Raw genomic sequence first — 24,710 nt, forward strand, 5'->3', positions numbered from 1 at the left:
TTTAAGCATAAAAAGCGATTTTCAGCCGTCATTTGTTTTCGAGTAATGACGTCATCGACATTTTTTTTTAAATAGCATCCCCCTATTTTTTTTCTTGATTCTGAAAGATCGTTTCATTGTCGATCCGACAAACGTAAATTTTATTCATTAAAAAATAACAATTCCTATGTCAAGCAATACAATTCATTAAGTTTACTACCTAAATTAAGTGTTCAAATTGCCACCCACCTACTTCTTGACAATACGCAAGTCTGTGTAGAAATTCTTCTTGCACATTATGAATTATTTCTGGGGTAACTCTGTGTATTTCATCTATAATACAATTTTGGAGTTCTTCTAAATTATGTGGTCTATTAACGTACACTTTGGACTTTAAGTAGCCCCATAAGAAATAGTCCAGGGGTGTAAGATCTGGGGATCTCACGGGCCATTCTATCGGTCCTCGTCTGCTGCCAATCCACCTCCTAGGAAAACAATTGTCCAGAAAATCTCGAAAAGTGCGCGCATAGTGCGGAGGTGCACCGTCTTGCTGAAACCATATGGTGTCATCAGGAATATCAGGGTCATTATTGTTAGGAAAAATTACTGCAAGCGCTGGAACAAGGTCATTTTGTAAAAACTATAAATATCTTTCTCCTGTAAGGGAAAGAAGAAAGGCACTACTATTCTGTTGTCAACTATTCCAGCCCACACATTTAATTTTTGTGGGTGTTGGGTATGTGTCTCTGCCATCCAATGAGGATTTTCCCGACTCCAATACCTGCAAGTTTGACGGTTCACTGTACCATTGAGACAAAACGTGGCCTCGTCTGAAAAAAAGTATTTGCCGGCGTAAATCTCTATTTACTTGACATAAATCCGTCATAATTTCACAAAAGTGTAAGCGGCGGTCGGGATCGTCTTCATTGAGTTCCTGCACAAGTTGAATTTTGTGGAGATGATATTTTTCCTACCTCAGGATACGTAGCACTGTGGTCTGACTAATTTCATTGTTTAATGCAACCAATCGTGAAGTGTTATGAGGATTATCTACCATACTTATCAAAATGTTCTGTTTGTAATCTTCACTAACGCTTGGACATCCAGGTTTTGGAATATCTACAACATTGCCAGTTTCTTTAAATTTAGATTCTATCTTACTGACTGTTGATTGGCTGATACGTTGATCTGAATGTTTTTCATTAAATAAATCGCAAACTTGCTGCTGCGTTCTAGTCTTATCTCCGCATCCGATAAGAATTAAAATTTCAGTTCTTTGTGTGACAGTTAAATGTGACATAATACTTTAAATTCAACAATAATTTTTATATCGCTTACAATAGAAAGTCGGTATGGCAGTGACACTTTGTAAAGATTTACACGTACGTGATCCATAAAAAACTTCAGGCATTTCGAAAAACTTTTGATAACGTTTTTGCTTTATTTTAATTGATTTGGGTTTTCTGACATTCAATCGTTATTTACTCGAAAACTTTCCTATGTAAGATAGCAACATTTTAATACTGTCAGATCAACAATGAAACGATCTTTCAGAATTAAGAAAAAAATAGGGGGTTGCTATTTAAAAAAAATGTCGATGACGTCATTACTCGAAAATAAGTGACGGTTGAAAATCGCCTTTTATGCTAAAATATGTATTTTTTAAATTAAAAACCTGTTCGAAGATTTTTCCAAAAAAAAATTTGTTTCGTTTTTACTGAATTTATTCCATACTTTAGGCGCGTACTGTATAAATGTAGGTGATTTATTACTGACTTTTATATATAGGGTGTATTTTAATGGAGGGGCACAAATGATACCAGAGATTCCTTGGATGAAAATAAATCGATTTACCCTAACACACCTATATCCCAAGGCGCATAATAAAAAAAAATACAGGGTGCCAAAGTGAAAAATAAAAAATGTTTTTTCCTTAATAATTTCTGTAATTTTAGTCAGAAATGTTTCAAATTTTCAACAGAGAGGTTTTTTAATGATGGGAAAAATAATAAATAATATAATTATGATTTTTGATTATCGAGTACGAGGCACCCTCTGCAGGCAACGTTATACATTGAATATGTAGTAACTTTTTTGCCAACCCCTGTATACAGCCTTTAGTAACAAAATATGAAATATTGGACTTTTTAACAATAAAGGTATACTTATTGAAAATGGCTAAAGCCAACCGTTGAGGAGATATTTTTAATTTCATAAATTAGTGTTACGGATTTATACCTCCACAAATACCAAGGTACAAACAGACACTTTTGTTAATAAATTCAGAACGCGTTGCCTCACAGTACTTATTAGTTGTATATCTGTATTTTAAAATTTGACCAAAAGGGGGCGCAGAAATCAACTGACAACATTATTTTTCCTGTTTTAAATTTACTTTACTCTTTTTGCGTATTATTTTAGCATGTGTGAATACACTGCATAATTTCTATTTAATTGTTTTTTCGGTGTCTTCATTAAAAAACACATTTTCTTGTTCATGTGAAATTATTTAAACCCTGCATTAAAGAAATCTCATATGAAATAACAGTTAGAATTACGACGAACTCTTGAAAAAATGTGTATGTCATTCTTTACTTCCTCAGCTGCTGCAAAAATTCTTTGACGAAGCATCTCGACACATCAATAGGGTTGGAATGAACAACATTTTTTAATTGACCCCATAAAAAGTAGCCTATGAGTGTGAGATGCGGTGAGCGCGCAGGCCATTTGACTGGTGCATCGTTCCCTCGACCTATCCATCTCCCAGGAAAATTTAAATGTAACCATTGTCGAACAGCTAATGTACTATGAGCAGGAGCTCTATTATGTGGGTACCACATGTTTTCACGGATAGCTAGTGGCACATACATAGCATATGAAATACAAGGTGCGTTTTCATAAATGGGTGTTTCCAGTAAGGTCATCTCTTGGCAATTACATGCGTCGGAAAGGTAAATGCTTCACTAATGTACTGTATGAATAGAAGCGGAGTTATTACGTTTGAAGTGACAGTAAGTTTGTGTCATCAATACAGAATTATGAGCATCGAACAAAAAGCTAGTATTAAGTTTTGTTTTAAACTTGGTAAAACTTTTACCGAAACGTTTCAATTGATGAATCAAGTTTATGGTGATGATTATTTATCCTGTGTTAAAGTTCATGAGTGGTATACGTGGTTTGTAATTTATTTTAGTAAAATATCTCGGAAACGACTGATTTTTGGCATATAGTATCTATTACGAAAGTTTCATGTAAAATATAGGGTGTTCCATTTAAAAAATACAACTTTGGTCATCCCTCCGAAAACGAATCACCCTGTATAAATCAAATTATTATAAGTGCATATTAAAATGTGCATCTGTGCTTACATTCCTTATTTGGGTGGAATAAATCGAGAAAAAGGAATTTACACATCTTCCCGTTTCTTTACAAATTCCAAGACACAATTTCTGACGGACAGGAATTTCTGGAAATTTCAAGAAACAACAAAACGCTACTACACACATGTTTTCAAATATACTTTACTGCACGTATACAAAAAATATGTAATTATAAGAAAATAACAAATAACATTAAAAAATATCGCTTAAATACAAACATTTTATTTTTAGCTCTGGTCGTTTTTTAAATACTTAAAAGAATAATTTGCAGACAGTGTGCGTCATGGATTTGTGAAGCGTCCAGCGAAAAGAATTAATCCTTTTGATTTAATCAAATACAGGAAAGGATGGTCAGCATAAAAGTAGACTGAATCATAACGATACATTGGTATAGCAGATTTTCTGTTGATTAACACTGAAATAGAAATATAGATGATAGATAGATAGACAGACAGATGAACGATAGAAAGATAGCAATTTGTACGGGTATGTGTAAATGTAACCTTTGCAGATATAATATATAATTTGCCCATTATATGATAAAAGGCTACTATGCACTTTTGCTAAATAGATTTTACTTTGCTGCCCACTTATATAAAAAAAGGAAAATATAGTGGTTCCCATTTTAAATGGAAATATCTGAATTTATTTTCAATTATCAAAGTCTACTTTATAATATAATAATAATAATATCTCTACTCCTCATTCTAACTACGAGAGTTAGCCCAGAAGTCGGAGACTTGTGCGGGAGAGGAGGCGGCATATTATTATTACGCAGGCCGCATTTGCGCCCAGGAACGACTTATGTTGGTAGGCCCTAACCACCATTCAGTGCAGGAATGAGGGAAACCCGAAAAACCTCATTAATTAGGGGGGTGGTCAAATGCCAACCGGTGTCAATATCTCACATTGACCCAAGCCAACATTCTTCCACCCTACCATACCTGCACAGTGGGTGCCAATCCTCCGTATAAGCATAGCTAATCTACGGTCTACCGGCCGCGGGATTCGAAACCCGGGCAGATCGACACATCGATTTAAGTACTGACGCCTTAAACCGTGCGGCTATCGACCGTGTATTAACTAATTTATTTATTTATTTATTTATTTATTTATTTACCTATTTGTTCATTTATTTATTTATTTTCGACAACGGATTTGACAAAAATTGATTAGCGTATTTATTATTTCAAATCTAACTTCGCCACTAAATCCTGCTTCCCTTCAATGTGGTTTGTACCAAATTTCAAGGTCAATACTCACCGAAGCAAGCAAAGTTATATAAAAAATCACATAGATTTAAAAAAATTACATCATTTTAAAACGCACACGATACGAAAGTTATGCTGTAGAAATAAGTAAGTAATTATTAACGGCATCGCAGGGTATGGACGTGGATCCACAAATCCCTATTTACTCTCCGCGTGACGTCATAATATCGGAACTTCTAGCTTGTTCATATTTGCGACCTTTTAAATCGCTATATTTTATTTCACTAAAACATTCACATGTTAAAAAAAGGTCAACTTTTTTTAACGGTTAGGAGGTGATTCGCAAAAATTAAGTATTAATTTCTATATACTATAACAGAAGCATTTATTTATTCTTTACTCTGAAAATGTATTTTCAATAAACACTGTATTACGTTATGGATTTGTGAAACGTCCAGCGAAAAGAATTAATCCATTTGATTTAATGAAGTACAGGAAAGGGTGGTCGGCATGAAAGTTGACTGGATCAAAGCGATAAATATGTGCGGACAACGGCATGGGTAAAACTGAAACAGAAATAAAGGTTGATAGATACATACAGAGATAGATCAGAGATGGATGGATGAAGTTGAAATAGAATACAAAATGTCAATAATAAATATATCAATAATAAATAAATCAGTGATAAAACGTTTGCTGCCTTCATTCATAAGAACTTTTTTATTTGTCAATAGAAAATGATGTGAGCTATTCTTCTCGTGGAACATTTAGAACATCCTATATATTAATAGCGATGAAGAGTATTGAATGTGGAAAATAGTGTTTATTTTAGTCTAGGTTCAGATTAATGTATTATATATGTTATAGATTTTGGGGCATTCGAAAATAAAAACTGATATTCGTTACAAAAAGTCACCGATGATGTATTTGATGCAGTATGCAATTTTTGACATAGTATATACGAGGTCTATTCAGAAAATAACCGAACTTTGAATTGCGCGCTAATGCAGATATTTAGTGTTATGTGGTTGGCAGCATTGCGTTGAACATAACCTCATCTGTTATGAACATATAACCATATGTTCTTGGATTATTGTGGATATCTCTTTTAATTTTCGTGATATTGTTATTTCATATTATTGATAACATGAAAGCAAATTCGTCACAGATTTTAATTGCCATTTCAAATGAAGCTATCCAAGACTGTTCACGAAATGGAAACACCGCTGGGAATAAACGAAATGGGTACTTTAGTGGAGACAAGGGTCAGTATTGTCCAACATTCATAAGAAAGTAAAAAAAATAAAGTTCTGTGATTTTTTCGATTATTTTCTGAACAGACTACGACTTCTCTAGTGATTTATAAAAATCTAGTGTACAACCAAGGACTAACAGAGGAAATTCGAGTTTTATCGGACACTTTTTAGAAAATGTAAATAATTAGAACAGAAATAAATTACATTGATTTTTTTTATTTAAGGAAAAATATACGATCTAAAAGTCAACAAAACTTAAAAAAAGGCTTAACTAGAACTTTTGTATTTTTATCATTAAAATGAAGATAATTTTTTCATCTTCCATAAAATGTATGGTTATATCGGACATAGGTTGGTTTATCTGGCAAATGCCGCATTTATAACAAATTTGGTCCGTTTCCGTTGCAAAGGTGACAAAAACTTCTCTTGAGTCTTGCCACTGGATTTATATTCAAGACATTTTTCTGATATACTTATTTTTTTCGGTTTTTGCCGAAAGCGAAATATCGTCTGGTTTTTGCAGTGTCGGACTAGTTATATTTAGGGTCCCTTATTAAGTTCAGTACACAAATTGAGAAAATACGAGTCATATCCACAAAGTAAGAGTATTGAGAATCTGCTGCTCTGTGATTTTTGTTTTTAACAATTCAAGGCCAAGATGTTAAGACCAAAACGCGCGCTCATTTGTCTCAGTTGAGAACTGTTGTTGTAGTGGCGTGTTGGAATAAGTGTCGCCATTCCAAATCCCGCCAGCTGCGAGACGAGGCCAGATTTTCATCTTTTCTCGTCTCTGAAGGTATTTATTGATGGAAAAAGGTTGTCTACCGACGATAAGGTCCACAGTGCGTGAAACAATGGGCCCGAGAGGCGGCGTGAGATTTTTTGACGAAGGTATAAAAAAAATTGAGTACTCTTACTTTGTGGATATTTCTCTTAACTTAAAATCACCAGTGCTCCACAGATTGTAAAATAGTACTGATAACAAAACAACAGTAATTGTATTTAGAAAATATACGAAATTTATGAAGAAAAATGCTTAAAAGTCATTTGTTATTGTTTTTAATATTACTTAAACTTTGAAATACATCATAAGAAAAATAAATATCTAGAAAGTTTCTAAACGAAACAAAGGATATAACAAATTGGTTTAGTAATTGTTATATTAAATTTAAAAAATTGAAAAAAAGGGAACTTAATCTGATCTAAACTATAACCTGCTATAAGACGCTAATTGAATATAAAAAAATATATTAAAAAGTAACTTTACTAACCATTACTACAACATAAAAATATTTCCTGTGATATAGTTGAATTGATCAGTTCTCAAACTATATAGCATGATATATCTATCTCTAACACCATTCAGGCTGCAATTATGAGATAAAAATCTATTAACAAATATGGCTCAAAAACTGATTTCTAATATTCAAGGTCCTAATTTTATCGTTAGCACGCGCAGTTACTATGGTTTATAGAGAAACGTTACTACATAGTTTACATTTTTTGCATACAATGAAGGTCTAAAATATTTTTTAGAATCTCTATTTAATCCTATACCAATTTTGTTTTAAACATTTTTTTAACTATCAAAGGGCAGGATGGAAAACAACGTGTTGATACTGTTTACATCAGACTTACCTTTTCTAAATTTAATAAATCGGGACTCGTTTTAAAGAACTCATTAATCTGTTTACTTTTTATTATAAACTGCCGGAAAATTAAGGCAAACTCAAGATATAGCTTTTCAAAAATCTCAACATGTGTCTTCCAATCTTCTATTTAAATAGTAATAAAAAAAATGTAACAGAATTTGTAGAAGTTTTGGAAGGCTCTATAAAATATTTAAAAGCTACACTGTATGCAAGATGACTGTAAATATTGATGATGAAGTCAGGAAATTTTTTGAGCATATTTGCTATTTGCCTTACCCTTGACTTATTAACCTAATTTTCAAATTACATTCATTTTTGATAAAGAAACTCTACAATCCAAATTTATTTATAATTTTTCCTTGGAATTGTACGCTTTTTTCTAAGATGCACCTACTTTTTTAATAAGAACCTTGCCTATAAGATATCCCAGAAAACGTTGGTCATATAGCTATTACAGATTCCTGAATTAAAATAATTCAGTTTAAGTCAACTTAGTCTCAGTCCGATAATATTTGGTCCATTAAAAATAAAATTGCAAGATTTGGAGTGAAAATAGAAAGTTCAAGCTGCTGTTCCAAAAAAAAATAGAGGTTGCAAACACCAAATAAACTGTTGACCTTTTTTTTCCTTTACGTAGATACAGATAGACTGTACAAATTTAAGAGGATTAGGTAAATATTACCTTTTGGGATTCTCCTAGGTCGTCGATGTCATTGACGTGTTCTTATGAAAACGAACTTTCGTATGAAAATTAAGATCGTTTCTATGGCTCTACGAAAGAAGCAGTGAAATTATTTTCCAGTAAATCTTGTACTGGCTGCGTAAGAAACTAAGAAGAAATGGAACGTAAGGTGTCCATCTATGATCCATCAACCGATGGTGCTTTTCGAAATGCTCGTTGCCTGTCAATCTTTGTCATGTTTGCTGTTGGTTCTGGTTCGACTCTTTGTTGAGGATAACTCCCTCAACATTTAGCAGTCAAATAAAATTGTTATCAGATTAGTTAATTGTTTTTGTATTGAATAGCAAAATCGAAATATCAATCCTTAATGGAAAAATTCGTATAAACATAGTTGTTAAAATTCTTCGTTGTTGAGGTAAGCAATCAGTTTGGTATTTTAAGCCCCAATTTTTTTGATGCAGCAAATTGAACCTTACTAGAAATATGTCAATTTTAAGAGAATAATCATTTTTCGTACGAAATAGGCAGATAATACAGAAATTCATACATTTTACTTAAGAAATTCATTGGTGAAGAAAACAATTTCGAAAAGATGGGGTCACTCATCATCCCGTTTCCCATCCCCCATATTTTGATTATTCCCTATACCCCTAAAACGTGTACCGAATTTGATATTAATATAAAACCAAGAGTAAGACTTTAACATCTTGTAACGTTTAAACGAAACATTTTTAGACTAAGGTAGGTCTGTTTTCTGGGAGACTGAGTATATTTATTTTTCTTAAAATGTAGTATTTACAGATACTTTATTGCATATTATGGATTCGTGAAGCGTCCAGCGAAAAGAATTAAACCATTTGATTTAATGAAGTACAGGAAAGGATGATCGGCGTGGAAGTTGACTGGATCAAAAAGATAAGCATGTCCGGATTTCTTGCTGATTAAAACTGAAATAGAAACACAGATGATGATAGGTAAATAGGCAGGTAGAGGCGAGAGATAGATGGAAAATGACATAGAAAAATGTATATATATACAGGGTGTCTCACAGTGACGAGACATTAGACATATTTTAGGGACTACTTCGATTTTAATTTTGAAAATTTGGGCAATAGTAGTTTCGGGCATACCTACCCTTCTCAACTAAAATAATTCTCCTTATTTTAAATGGAACACCCTGTATATTATTGCAATTTTGGATTCTACGTCAGTTTTCAGGTGAACTTTTATAAAGGTTTCCTATTCTTAAAGTTAACCGTTTTTCGATATATTTAACATTTAAAAAAAAAATAAAAATGCACTGCCTAATTCAAAAAGATGTGTACTTTACAATAATAAAGTTAGAGCAATAAAATTTATAGGGGACATAACTAAAACTCTAAGCTTCCCTGCCATAATTTCAATTACTTCATTTCATACAGGGTGGTAGAAATTTAATGCCGAATTTAGTCAAATTTAAACCTTCTTAACTTATTTTTTTCAAATGGACCCTGTATATTTTTGCGCAACCTGATGACCAATTTTGTTCTATTTCGAATGGTATAACGGTTCCTTATACCTACGTATCTCTGCTGGTTTTTTAAGGTATTTACTGTTTTTCATGCAGTCAACGGATATCGCATAATTTCAAAACAAACACCTAATCTGTCACCAGTTTATTGTTGCCAATTTAACACATGCAGTGAATGTTTATTTAAGTATTATTTATTGTTAAAGAATGGAAAACGTTAACATTTAGTCGAATGCTGACATTTTGATTCCCACGATTTATAACTTCAACTTAGTAAAATAATCTTCCAAAATAGATAAACAATTCGCAACTGGTTGCCAACAACTCGTCATAGTAAGTTTCTTGACGTTTCTAAAGTCATATTGCTCTCTTATTCTCAAGAAGGGAGCGATATGTCTCTCTAAATATCAAGAAGCCTAAACCGATAACGTGGCAATCAGCCCAGAAGTTGTTCAACCATTGATAAAGCTTAAAAATCTTTCAAAATGTTGAACTTTTTGCATCCTACAGTTTTAACAAAACCGTTATTGACTTTGAAAATTGATAGAGGAAACAAATAGGAATTTAACGAAAAAATACGTCCTCCTACATTTTTTTAGCATTAATGTATACAAAAATTTGTAGATGACCCTATAATCGGAGGTAAAAAAGGAGGTTCATTAAGCGCAATTTTCGGCCTAACTGGAAAAATTTAGCTTGGGGCCAGACGAACAAAATTCAATCTATTTTAACCCAAACGGACCCACCCACTGTCCTACATACCCCTCAATAACCGACCCACATCCACCTACTATGACAGATAGTAATGGCAGAAAAAAATTTTTTACACATATCTAGAGCAATATTCACTTGTTTTGGACTACTACCGAAATAAATGAAATAGACCCCTGAGTTTGGAAACCGATATTAAGAAAACGTAGGGGCAAAAAATTTAAATTTGGAACATACATATATAGCCTCACTATTACTCTATTGTGTGCTAAAATTTCAGTTAGTTTTGCTAAACCATTTTTTAGTTATTAATGAAAATGTTCTGTCTACAAAATTGATACCTCTCAGTGTAACTCGTCGTAATTTTTTTATTAATTGATAAAAAAATTCCAAATTTTTACTGACGATAAATCGAACTATTGTCTTTAGTACTGTGAAGGTCATTTGTCTCAAAAGATCTTCATTTTTTATTTTTAAGCAAAACAGAAGGGAGTGTTATCTCCGTAAATATTGCATTCTATTATTTACTACCTATGTCAGTTTTTTTTTAAAGAAGTATTAGTACTAAAGACAATAGTTCGACTTATCGTCAGTAAAAATTTGGAATTTTTTTATCAATTAACAAAAAAATTACGACGAGTTAAAGTGAAAGGTATGAATTTTGTACGTGATTTTTTCAACATTTTCATTAATAACTAAAAAATGGGGTAACGAAACTAACTGAAATTTTATAACACAATAGAGTAATAGTGAGGCTATACTATATGTTCCAAATTTAAGGGGTCTATTTAATTTAATTCGATAGGAAACGGGTCCAACCCACCTTCCCCTACCCATGTCTAACTATTATGACAAGTGATGTCACAGAAATAACTCTTCATACATCCCTACACCAGACAAGAAATATTCGATTTCGGCCCAAAGTTTCCCTGTCCGAACTTCAGCTTGCGCTTGCCTGACGGAGCTTCAGCTTTGTTTTACCAGCTACAGCTTCTTGGGTTTCCATGTCTGAGGTTAGTCTGAGTTTTCTGGCATTCTTGCCTGTCGCAATAGTTGAATGTGTTTAGAATTATTAGGATGCGATGGGGAGATGGACATTTGATCTGTTTGGCCCAAAATCAACGAAATATTGCTTGTCTGTCCCTAGGGATGTGTAAAAAGACATTTTTCTGCCATTACTACTTGTCACAGTAGTGTCAGTTATTGGGGGTATGTAGGGCAGTATGTAGCAGTTTAGGCTAAATTCGAATGAATTTTGTCTGGCCCCAAGTTATAAAAATCATACATTTTTTCTTTTTCCTCCTGTGTTGTTCTCTTTTCATCTTTTTTTTAACATCCATATTAAAGTGGGATACAAAATTAAATAGTGCCAACCTACTGGAATATGTTTTATGCATTCATTTGGTTCCTTGTTCTCTGTCAAATCTATGGATTTGTGGCTCAGTTATATTATTATTTGTAGCATTTAATGAAAGATTTAACATATAATTCGAGAAATAAAAGTGAGGAGACGTGGCAAATTTATAAATGATCTTTAATGTATTTTTTATATTATATTGTAATTAAAAGAATTGTTTCTTTTTTCCTTTCACTTTTAATTATTCCTTTTTGAAAACATCTTCTATTAATTTTGTTTTTCAAAGCCTACCTTGAAAATCTAAACTATTTTGAATGCTGATTGTTCTGTTTAAGAAAGGGGTTGAGCACCCTTCCACTCCGCCACTGTGCAAGTTTTTGAACATTATTATCGCTTATTTTATGCCCCTTAATAGGCATTATCCCCCGAACATGAAAAAAATCTAAGCATTCGTTTATGTTATACTGGAAATTCGAGAAAAAAAAATTATATTTAACACCCTGTATCTCGGAAACGAAGCCTTCTACGACATATGTTTATAGGAAACTTTTCTTTTCAAAAACATGTGTTCTATCTCCTGTTAAAGTTTGTCTACAAAAAACTGACTCACCCTGTATATACGGTGAAAGGGAGATATACATACACCTATCCTGCACTTATATTCAGCACCGTGCTATGAAATCGTTAGCTTCAAAGCTCTGTATCTTTAAACCTACACATAGGATCGCTTTGGGCCCATGACAACTTTTGCTCAGGAAGGTGAGAGCTATATCATATTTCAATTTCAGCCATTTTGACCGAAAGCCATTTTCCATAAGGTTTGTGCGGGGTCCTTTACCACCGCCCCGAATTACATAAACAGTTTTCTGAGCGTTCCGCTCCAAGAGAGCAATAATTGGCTCTCAAGTCGCATTTTGGTGTTGGCAACAACAATAACCTATAGAAATAGATAACCTCCTATTTGTTTTCTTTATAGGTGACCACTAAAGCTGTCAGAGAGAGCCGCGATTCAATGGCGTACCAAGCGGGTCAATCGAGACATGCGCGAGCCGCTGCCTCAGAATGCTTTTCCCGTTCATGTCACGTTAGTATACTGTTGCTTTGTTATCGAGCAGATGTTGCGTAATTAATTTCTATTCGTTGGTGTTTATGCTCGTGTATTGTAGACAATTTAGCGTGTTGCTTTTTAATTAATAATTATGTCCCGCGGCTGAGTTGTGGCAGCCCTAGTGATCACTACTAACCTGCTGTTGCAGCGGCAGCCTCTGTGCCGGATTCGGTGACATTGATGAAAGCCTTTTGGATCACGTCACTGACGAAAAGATTCTTGAAATTCGAGGAGAGTCCAGTTAAATCGGCATCTTCAAATAATTTTCTTACTCCCAACTGCAAAATGAATATACAGGACGGGCCATTAGTGTGATAAAGTAAAATAACTCCCTTGTTACTCATAACACAGGAAAAAAGTTTATATAAATGTTGTACAGAATCAGGAAACCTGAACTACAAAATTAATTTGAACATACAGGGCGATGAGTAAAAACGGGACACGCCAAATATTACATTTTTTAAATGGAACACCCTGTATATTTTTAAACACATGGATTTCTGAGAAAATTCGGTATATGGCAATATAAACAGTTTATCATTTTAGTGCGGGGTTGCCAAGTTATGTAGAAAATTTTTCGAATTTTGGAAAAAACATGACCTCGAAGAAGTTGTATTAACTTTCAGCTACTAAAACTTGGAACAAAATAATTAGACAGAGTTATAGGCAAATGTTAGACAAAGGCTATTATTAGCTAATATCGATATTTTATACAGGGCATTTTTATAATACGATCATTTTTAGAAAGTTTAAACTTGAATTTCTAAAATTTTTCAAAAGGAGCACACATCTTATTCACATATCGGTCCACTTCAACTTTTATTAAGGAGGTTTATCTGATTTGGAATTGACAAACAAATATCCATAAAAAAATATTATAAGCTTATTAATGTGAAGAAAATCCTCAAACAAAATTATGACTAGTTTGGATACCTAAGAGATGAGATATTAATAAAATAATTTTTCACAATTTAGTACGAAGTCTTATGAGAATTCAGATTTGTTTGGTCTTTAAACTTAGAATGCGCAACAATTGACGAACAGTTTCCACAGCAACTTGTATAAATAGGAAACCGATACTTAAGATATCTAAGGAAGCGTATGATATGTAGCTCGTAGAAATCGATTAGGTACTTGTAAGATACATAATTCTTCAAACTGCTGTCGTTGACTAACTTATCCTTCATTTATCCTCGACGTAGCGTATTATTTGAAATTTGCAGGTGTCCAAGCAAACAGAATGATCGAACACGAGCGAGCGAACGCCGAGGCGAGCGAGTGCAAGTGCAACGTTGAAAAATCTAAAGGCTTACAACTTTAGTCACTAGCGAATCTACAGAAACTCTCGTCAGACTTTAGATGTACCTCCGTACCCGATAAACCTCCTTAAGCATGTTCTATATCTAGAATTGTTAGTTTTTGTTTTTAAGATATAGCAACATTTCTGAAAAAACTTAATTTTTATTATTTTATAGAATACCAACTAATAAATATTAACTGATAAAATTAACTCAAAATGGAATGATAAATTATGAACTGACAAGTTGACACAATGTGACAGTTTTTTCTAAAGCCATTTCGTGCGACTGAAAATAATAAAAATTAGGTTTTTCCAGAAATGTTGCTATATCTTAAAAACTAACAACTTTAGGCGTAGAACATACTTAATAAAAGTTGAAGCGGACTGATATGTGAATAAAATACAACAATAAAATACAGGGTGTTCCATTTGAAACATTTTAGAAAATCAAGTTTGAACTTTCTAAAAATTATCGTATTGTAAAAAATGCCCTGTAAAATATCGATATTAGCTAAAATGGGAGTCTTTGTCTAACATTTGCCTATAACCCTGTCTAATATTTTTGCTCCAAGTGTCAGTAGTTGAAAGTTAATACAACTTCTTCGAAGTCATGTTTTTCCAAAATTCGAAGGATTTTCTACATAACTTGGCAACCCCGCACTAAAATGTTAATGAATGTTAAACTGTTTATATCGCCATATATCGGTCGATAGCCGCATGGCTTAAGGCGTCAGTACTTAAATCGATGTGTGCTATCTGCCCGGGTTTTGAATCCCGCGGCCGGTAGACCGTACATTAGCTATGCTTGTACGAAGGATTGGCACCCTCTGTGCAGGTATGGTAGGGTGGAAGAATGTTGGCTTGGGTCAATATGAGAGATTGAAACCGGTTGGCATTTGACCACCCCCCTAATTAATGAGGTTTTCCAGATTTCCCTCATTCCTGCACTGAATGGTGGTTAGGGCCTACCAACATAAGCCGTTCCTTGGCGCAAATGCGGCCTGCTTAATAATAATATTAATATGTCGCCTCCTCTCCCGCACAAGTCTCCGACTTCTGGGCTAGTTCTCGTAGTTAGAATGAGGAGTAGAGAAAAAAATATATAGAATTTTCTCAGAAATCCATATATTTAAAAGTATACAGGGGTTCCATTTAAATAATATAATATTTGGCGTGTCCCGTTTTTACTCATCGCCCTGTATGTTTCAAATTAATTTTTTCCCTTAGGTTTTTTGATTCTGTACAACTTTTATATACACTTTTTTTTCTGTATTATGAGTAACAAGGGAGTTATTTTACTTTCTCATACTAATGGCCCACCCTGTATAAGTGGTTTCATAAGGATGGGGGTTTAATGGAAGACCCCTGAGTTTTAGAGACGTTGAGCCAATACATTACATTGCTTTTTCGAAAAAGATAAGGCAAAATTTGATTTTAAAAAGTTATCTATGACTTCCCGCATCTCAGAAATAAAAAACAATGGTCTCATGACTCATGAGTGTTAAATTTGTAACACTTTCTACAAAACTATTTACAGTTAAAATTTTAACATAACCTAAATATAAAGTTATAAAAAACTTAAATTAGTGTCATATTTTGTTAGAGAATATAATATTCTTCCTCAGTTTTTTTGTGTCATTTTTAATTATTCAAATATTTACTTACGTTCTGTAAAATTGGAACGAACTTTATTTTAGTTTCTATAGTAAATCTGGGCAGCTGCACGTTGACTCTTTCACGGGTAAGTGGTTGAGGAGCTAACAATTGTTCGATATTCTGCTCCAGGCTATTTAGCCCGTCCTTTTCTTTCGGCAAAACAATAACCATTTGTATATCAGCACCTAAAAACATTGCATTTTACATAATGGAAAATGATAAATTATTATTATTTTTATTATTTTCAAAATCAAAATCAAACTGGGGGGTAAAGATTAAATAACGAATGTTACTGTAAAGCAATGTGAAAAAAACATAGCCTTGTATTTTATATTGCCAAATATATAAATATAAGTTGACAGACAGACAACATACCAAAAAAATATAATATCTTATCCCTCTAAGTATAGATCAAAAAAACAACAAAACTTTATATCAAGGACAGTTATGTTGGATCAAAAAAACAATTTTACCTTGGTAAGGAAGTTCCAAAAATTTTGCATTAAGAGTTGGACTTTCGTAGTACTTGAAATGTTCATTCTGGCTCATGGTGTCTACGTCGACAGAATCATCTTTGGTTGTAAAGAACTTCTTCTTTTGGGTTAAATATTTTCGGAATGGAGAAATCCATTTGCCACTGAAATAAAGGGCGTTTACTAAAACTGCTTTGGTGTCGTCTTTAAGGTCTGCCGGTTGGAGTAGGTCTTTGATTTTGTGATTCGTGTTATCCTCTACCCAATTGTTAATTGTAGATGCCGCTTCGTCCTTTTTAGCGAAGTCGATGCTCTCAACACCTTGAACACACATTTGAAGTTATCATACTATAGTAGGATCATATTCGATGCAAAGTAATAAATCGTTGCTTGTCTAGGGATCCAGTGCAGTGCGGTTTTAAGGGGTTTAGAAATTGAATAATTTCTTTATACATTTTGAAGGGATCAGTTCACGTCTGTTCACCCCTGTTCCTACAAAAATCCCTTTATTCTCATAAATTATTTATTTTAAATGTAATTTATTATAAATCCAATATTTTTTAAATTCCACATATGTACTACATTTTACCTCTATATGGGCCACTATGCCATATGCGCCAATTTTACTTTCAATTTCATTTTAAATTTGAAATGGTTCATGTTACGCGTCCTAAAAATTATGACACGATTTTCCTTTGATAAAAGACCGACAATTTTTTGCTCTACTTTGCATCGAATACGATCCTACTTTAAGCTAATACACTGTGTTTTCCGAGTCTGCGTCGCAACCTCTGGAGATGGTTCCCTTTAGACCAACAAAGCTTAATCTATAACTACTGATTTTCGAGAGATATCAGAGAAGTTAAAAAATATCACGTTTATTCAAATGTGAAATATTTAACTTATGTTAGACTGAGGAGTGGGGCTAATAATTTTCGTAATTAAACGCAAAATTCACTGAATGGTGCACAAATCTGTCAGTATTAGTACCAGTGTCGGAGCTATTGTTAAGTGGATAAGTTCCTTTGTAATTTTTTGTTTGAAATACATCGATAATTAGCTGAATTCTCAATCTATTTAGCTACATGAAACATATTCGGAGACACTTCAATGAATGTGATATTTTTTTATATTTCATCCTTTGTCGAAAATCAATGATTTTAAACCCCTACTTCACATCTACCCACTTTGAGATCTAAAATAACCCAAGAAGTAATCTCCGGAAGTTATGACTTGGACTTAAAACACACCCTGTATCGTCATTTTGTCGGTATGTTACAAGAATATTTAGTTTAGTATATTGGAATTTATTTTCCAACGGATTTTCTGTTTTTACCTGATTCATAAACTGTAGCCGCGACTGTCTTGAAGTCATCTTCAAGTTTTAGGTCTTTGTCGGTGTAGATTTTGTTGGCACTGAGCAGCTTCAAACGTTCCTCGGATCTCTGGAGATTTGGTAATATAGATTTGATTGCCTGTTGTGTCTTTTCTTTGGTATTGGGCAAAGAAAGGCCTGCCGCCAGTTCTGCGGCTGTCTCTCCTCTTGCACCTTCGTTGGTGAGAGCTAGGACTACCTCAGCTGACAGCGGACTAACGATTAAGTTGCCTTGTTGTTTTTTTAAAATTTCCTGAAATAGTAAAATTATTTATTTTAAAACAGCTTCATTGCCCATTGGACTGATTCACAACTTATTCAAAAAAATTTGGGGATAGATGCGGCAAAGTCAATATCGTAAAAAAATTTTTGTAAAATCCTTATAGTTTCCGAGAAAAAAAATTATTGAAGTTGTAGTACTTTCGACAATTACATTGCTGGATAACTGTAGCCTCTAGCGACATTGGAGAGCGTGGGGAACCACGTGGTCTCAGCGACTCAGAATACTGAAGTCCGTTTTTACAATCGTCGTTGCGATAGTGTTTACAATAGTTTTTTAGTAGTTAGTGTCAAAACTGTCTTTTGTGTATAGCAACTCGGAGTTGATGGATATCGTTTTAATTTATGGTGAAGCATTTGTGATATGGTGAAGCAAGACAACATTAATTTGTATTAGTTCATAGAAACTGTGTAAGACGGGTCCAAATGTTTACACATCGGTGCGGTGGACAAAATTTTGAACAGTTGTTGTAACATCAGGTATGTCAAATTATTTTATTAAAACCACAAATTAATTTTATTAATTAATAATAACAATAGCGACAAAAGCAGCTGAATTTGCTGATATAAAATAGGTGTTATAAAATTCTATTTTTATTTCTTTCCATGCGAAATTCTTTCAAGTTTTTCTCCCTTTTTATCACACTTTACTGCCATGCCGCTTTGTGCGAAGTCAGGTTTTACAGTGGACCCGTTTCCAGTGCCGTACAGAAGCGTATTTTTAATTCATTTTCGAACTGCCCCTTTTTATTTTTTCTTTACTAAATTGTATTAAGAGTACCCTATGCGTCCTAATTTTTTTTAATAAGTTCATAATCATCCTGTTTACAAAACATGGTTTATAATATTCATTATTAAATTTATAGTAATAACGAGAGCCACTTGACATTATGATAAAGCATCCGGGAAATAAGCGGTAGAAATAAATAATAAATCTTATCTTCCCATTTTTATGTTTCTTTTTATTCATTATTACCTCAACTTGGCGTTTCAACTCATGTTAATAATAATAATAATAATAATAATTTATTAGCCCAACAGAAGTAATTCCATTTATAGAGCTAAATTACATTGAAATAGTACATAATATAAATATAAAAAACTCAATAACATCAAAAGAACAAAAAACAAAAAAAAAGAAGAAAGATACAATAGTTCGGTAAAGTGTAGGAGTTAAATGAATATACTTAACCTAAGACATGTAACTTAAAGCAAGAGAGGCATCAATTACGATCATGGTTTACTATACTCATACATAACATTTTGACCGAGCAATCGTTTATATCGCAAGTGTTACAGATAGAATTAAATGTCTTGCACATAAAATAAACTGGGGACTTTAACAATAAGTTTGTGCAAGCCCTTGGCAAATAAAAAGTTGCATGATTCCTCATCTCAGCGCGTGGTACTAGAAAACTTAGTTGCTCTAGCAAATCTGGGCAATCGATTTTATTATGAATAAGATTATAAAGGAATTTTACCGACTGACAACGCCTGCGGGTTTCTAAAGCTTGGAAGTTAAACATATCTAATAATGTATCGTGATCGAAGCCCTGAGCCGGATATATACCAGTAGACTTAAAATACAAGAATTTCAAAAAACGCCTTTGAACATTTTCAAGGGCATCAGAATGTAATTGGTAATAGGGATTCCAAATCAATGAGCAATACTCAAGCTTCGATCTAACATAGGCATAATACAAAATTTGCAAAGCTTTGATATTAGTAAACGAATGACAATTGCGGACTATAAACCCGGTCATTTTCCTGGCATGTGATTGTATTTGATAAATGTGATCAACAAAACTCAAACGGGAATCAAATAAAACTCCTAAATCTTTGATTGTTTCCGCAGATTGCAAACTCTGATTATTAATTTTATATATATATTTCGCAAAATTAATCTTTCTGGTAAATGTAACCACCTTACACTTAGCAACGTTAAGTTCTAACCTATTTTTCTTACACCACAGTTCAATATTGGCCAGATCATTCTGCAAGATTAAGTTATCTGAGGTATCATCAATTTTTCTATATATTTTCAAATCATCAGCGAAAATTAGATTATCACATTTCAAGAGGGAACAAATATCATTGATATAAATTAGGAAGAGCAATGGGCCTAAATTGGATCCTTGGGGGACGCCTGATGCTGCAGTAAGTCGCTGAGATTTGTATCCATTAAAAGCAACGAAGTAGACTCTATCTTTTATGTAAGACGAAAATAGGTCCAACAATGCAGGGCTAAAACCAATTCCTCCCAGCTTTTTCAACAGAATGCGATGATCTATCCGATCAAAAGCCTTAGATATGTCCGTGTAGACTACATCTACCCTGCCATGAGAGTCTAAAATATTTGATAAATATTGAGTAAAAACTAGCAGGTTACTTTGGGTAGATTTACCGGTTAAAAATCCATGTTGAGTAGATGAAAGCAAAGGTCTGATGGATGGAATAATACGGTTGTACAGGCACACTTCGAACACTTTGGCAAAATTTGACAACAAAGCTATAGGCCGATAATTATTAACCAATGAAATGTCACCATTTTTAAGAATTGGACAGACTCTAGCCATTTTCCAAAAATCAGGAAATATACAAGTTTTGACCGCCAGATTAAAAATCATCTGAAGAGGCAATGAAAATACATAAATGCCGTCCCTAATTAAAAAAGCCGGGATCTGGTCCGGACCGGAAGTAAATCTTGGTTTAAGTTTCCTGATAGAAGTTTCAATTTCTTGGATCTCAAAAAATGGTAAAGAAATTGTTTCGTTATAATTAAAACTAAAATCTGGTGTGAGGTCAACAAAGCTTTGATCATACGGTAAATAAACATCGTTGAAAAAATTGGCAAAAGCGTTTACAATATCCTCAGGCTGAGTATAAATTTGACCATTGTATTTGATGTCTCCCGGAATTCTAGTTGATTTTCTTTTTGTCGTTAGATATGACCAAAAGAGCTTAGAATCTTGAGGTAAAGCATTTTGAACACACAATATATAGTTGTCGTATGCTACCTTAATCTGCCTCTTAACGAGTGCTCTAAGCCTTTTAAATTCCCCAAGATGGTACTCTGAGTTAGTCCTTTTGAATTTGGCAAAAAACTTGTCTTTCATTCTGATATTCTGTTTTATTTCGTAAGTGTACCACTTAGGAAACTTATTCGGCTTAGTATTTCTGTATAGTGGCACATAAGTGTCCAGAACTGAGTAAATGGTAGCATAAAACTCAGCTACTGCTAAATTGACATCATCATAATGCAGTAGAAAAGACCAATCAACATGAGAAAGGGCATTGTACAACTCAACATAGTCGGCCTTGACAAAGTTATAGCTTCTTTGATCGTTATTTTGCGGAAAACTTTTTAGTCTATCACTGAGTCTACATATGATAAACAAAGAAGGGTGATAGTTATGTTCTGAAATTAGAGGAGCATTATTACGGATATAGAACAGCTGAAATTACAGAAAACCAAGTCAAGCAGACGATGAAGTGAGTTATACACTGTATTACATTGATTAAGATCAAAAAAAGCTTGGAAATTGTTTACTAACGACACTTTAGAATTATTAAAGTCGTTTGTAACGACCTCAGGAATGTTGAAGTCACCCATAACTAACATTTGCTCACCATACAAAAACTCTAAATTTTCAAATATTTCAAAAAATAAATAATACTGATCTACAGTCGTACCAGGCCTAAAGTAGACTACAAAAATATAAACAGTACTAAAATTAAAGACACATTTACAGCCTATCACATCTACTAGAGTAAGAACATTAAATTGAGCTAAGTCTAGCTTTTCAGATCTGATTTCAGACTTACATGCTAAGAGTACTCCGCCACCAGAAGAAAGTCCAGAATTGAGCAGTCTTCTGTCAGATCGATATACATTATATATATTCGGAAATAACTCACTATTATTCACACTGTCTTGTAACCAAGTTTCACTTAAACCAATAACATCAAATTCACCCTGAGAAACAGTGGAATAGAACTGCAGTACTTTAGTATTCAGGCCAGTTACATTCTGATAACAACACAGAAATTCCCTTAGATACTCGCTGTTTCTGCTGTTGGGCGGATTTAGTTTAAATCTTCAACAATCTTTTGGACTCCTCTAACATATCTTATTCGGAAATTTGTTTTACCATCTTTATGCAACGCAGCAAGTTCCTCCTTGAGTTGTCTATAATGTTGGAGCTGTCTTGGGGTACGATCAAAAGACACGAATATTTTCTTATAGAGTCTATGATTTCTCAGTTTATTACTGTTTCTCACAATTCTTCTAACATCGCTGACGTTACTGAGTGAAATTTTTATGGGTCTCGCTCGCTCATTACAAAATTTGCCTAACCGCATTGGCTTAATATCAGCCAACTCAATATCAGGGTCAACAGTAGACAGAACATCAACGACCATTCTCCTATCGGCATCACTGCGATTGACTGAGTCCAGGTCACTACCGGGCTCAGGTACACCAAACATCAGAATGTTTGATTTGCGATTGTTTCTGTCATCAAGTTCAGCAAGTATCTCTTCAAAATCAAATGATTGATACGATTTACTCGGAAGAGATTTCAAAGATCGAATTTCAGTTTGGAGGTCAAGTATTAACACTTTCAACTCATTGAGATCATTTTTCAAAGTTCTACAGGTTCATGTTCTTATATAGCGGAAAACAACAACAACAATAATAATTTGTTGTTTATTTGAAATAAATATATTTTACTATTAAGAGGTTTCCGAAATATTACTAGACAAAATTTGTTGCTTCAGGTGAGTTAAATTATTGAAGTGGGGGTTGGCACTTATTTCTGGGACACCCTATATATAAAACTGGAATACATATCATAAATTATAAAATACATAAATTGCTACCTCCTTTTAATTGATATTTTGGTTTTTATATCTTTCCAAGTAAATAAAATAAGCTTCTAGGTTATCTCAGCAATTCAGATATACAAAATCAAAATCTACGAAAATATTGATTACAGAGAATCTATAATGGGTTCCTAAAGATCATCAGTGTCATGTATTCGCAGAATTATCATAATACTTATGTTACTTGTCGCGAGTTTTGGATACTTTAAAGCGGAGGTTCTCAAACTTTATGTTGTAAGTGTCACTCTTAGATCAGATGTTTGCTTGTGGGTCCTCCTCCCGTCACCCGTTTTTCTTCTAAAGCTACTTATAAATAAGACAATGAACATTTTAGTTTATCTATCTAAAACTGCTCCAATTACATGTTTGTCACCTTTTCAGATATTAGCAGAAAAGAAAAACTTGTTCACATTTTATTTTTTTATAAAATTATTATAACAAAACATCACTTAAATTTTTCAAGCCATTTACAACCCCCTATATGTGCTAAATTATTTTGTCAGTGATGATCGTTATCAAAATGAAATCGAGATATAGTCTGGAAATGCGAAATATGTTCTCGAATTTGTGAAAATTCTTTAAAAATTAAAGTGGATTATAGTAATTTCAATAATTAAAGATGAAGAATAAACTGCAAATATAAGAAAATAGTTTCCAAAAAGTAAGCATATTAATTTGTCGTTAATTTATTTTTAAATTTATAAAATAACTTCGTATAATGTATTTCGTAAAATTATAAAAATTGTAAAACCTTTAGCCACCTCACCTCCCTCTCCCTCCCCACACCATCTTCCGTGACCTTCCATTAGTTCGCGACCCACACTTTGGAAACTATTGCCTTAAAAAACATTGAAATATCCGTTTTCCTTATTCTTGATAACATTGTAGAACGTGTTCCCAAAATCGCAAAATTTAAAAAAAAATACTTTATCAGTGCACATTTACCTTATACACAGCTGCTGTAAATTTGTGATTTCCTGCAACAAATTCCTGTAATGCTTCATCCTCCACTGGTACTCCCAGCACCCCGTAGAATAGGACCAATAAAATAAGACACTTCATTTCCCTCAAAACTGACAACCTGAAGATAAAATTTGGTTAATAATTTGAAAAAAGTAAGCTGAATTAAAAAAAGCATATTTTATTATCAACTCTCGTATTTTTTACTCTATTTTAAAAATTATTCGAACAAATTCCAAAAAACTTTTCTACAAAATCTTATTAAATTAAATTAAACAATGTTCTTCGATACCAGAAATCTAAGTACCTACATAATATGATATTTAATCCCACAAACCAGATACCTAATTGATGATATTGCGAGCGGGAAACAAGTATACTATTAAGTAGCCAGTAATAAATAATACCCAAAATAAAAACGAAAAATAATACGTCTAAATAAACCTAATTAATATGAAAGTATATACTTGAAATAACGAAATTGTTATATGTATAATGCGATCATTGGAATATCTTGTATATTTATTGTTTACTTTGTAAAATGTTTTCCTCTTTGTCAGAGGTGACGAGATTACAGTTTAGTTATAACTTGACTTCATACACAAGATACTGTTTATGAGAATTAAGTATCATTATTGACTTACCTTCTAAATATATGTTGAATTCTGTTTTGATTGGGCACAGATGAAATAGCAGTGTAATTTTTTCACTGAATAATTATGCATATGCCAGCTAATAAACAATTGTACTTATTTGTTTCCCCTCCATAAACCACTAGAAGATATTACACAGTTTTATCATCAATTCGAAATAGGATTTTCCCTTGTTTACATTTAGTGAATGTGGGGTCAAGATATCTTACAAGAAGCTGGTTTATCACAAACTTACGTGTCCGTAGTTGCATCATTTCATTATATTTTTTTTACTTTCTCTTTCT

At 33.2% G+C, this 24,710-nt stretch overlaps 1 protein-coding gene across 1 annotated transcript in view; it reads right to left on the reverse strand.

Annotated features, from left to right (window-relative positions):
- The window catches only part of LOC108907184, a 46,362-nt gene extending 22,472 nt beyond the window's left edge, over nt 1–23,890 (reverse strand). Inside the window, exons 1-6 of the mRNA XM_023455698.1 lie at nt 23,759–23,890; nt 17,612–17,903; nt 16,276–16,596; nt 15,812–15,987; nt 12,983–13,124; nt 3,642–3,774 (exon numbers count right to left, since the gene is read on the reverse strand). Coding sequence (XP_023311466.1) covers nt 3,642–3,774; nt 12,983–13,124; nt 15,812–15,987; nt 16,276–16,596; nt 17,612–17,903; nt 23,759–23,875 — 1,181 coding nt within the window. The 5' untranslated portion in view covers nt 23,876–23,890. The remainder of the gene's footprint in view (nt 1–3,641; nt 3,775–12,982; nt 13,125–15,811; nt 15,988–16,275; nt 16,597–17,611; nt 17,904–23,758) is intronic.
- Between the last annotated feature and the right edge of the window lie 820 nt (nt 23,891–24,710).

This window comes from Anoplophora glabripennis, unplaced genomic scaffold (assembly GCF_000390285.2).
Source record: "Anoplophora glabripennis isolate ALB-LARVAE unplaced genomic scaffold, Agla_2.0 scaffold87, whole genome shotgun sequence".
NCBI classification, from domain to species: domain Eukaryota; kingdom Metazoa; phylum Arthropoda; class Insecta; order Coleoptera; family Cerambycidae; genus Anoplophora; species Anoplophora glabripennis.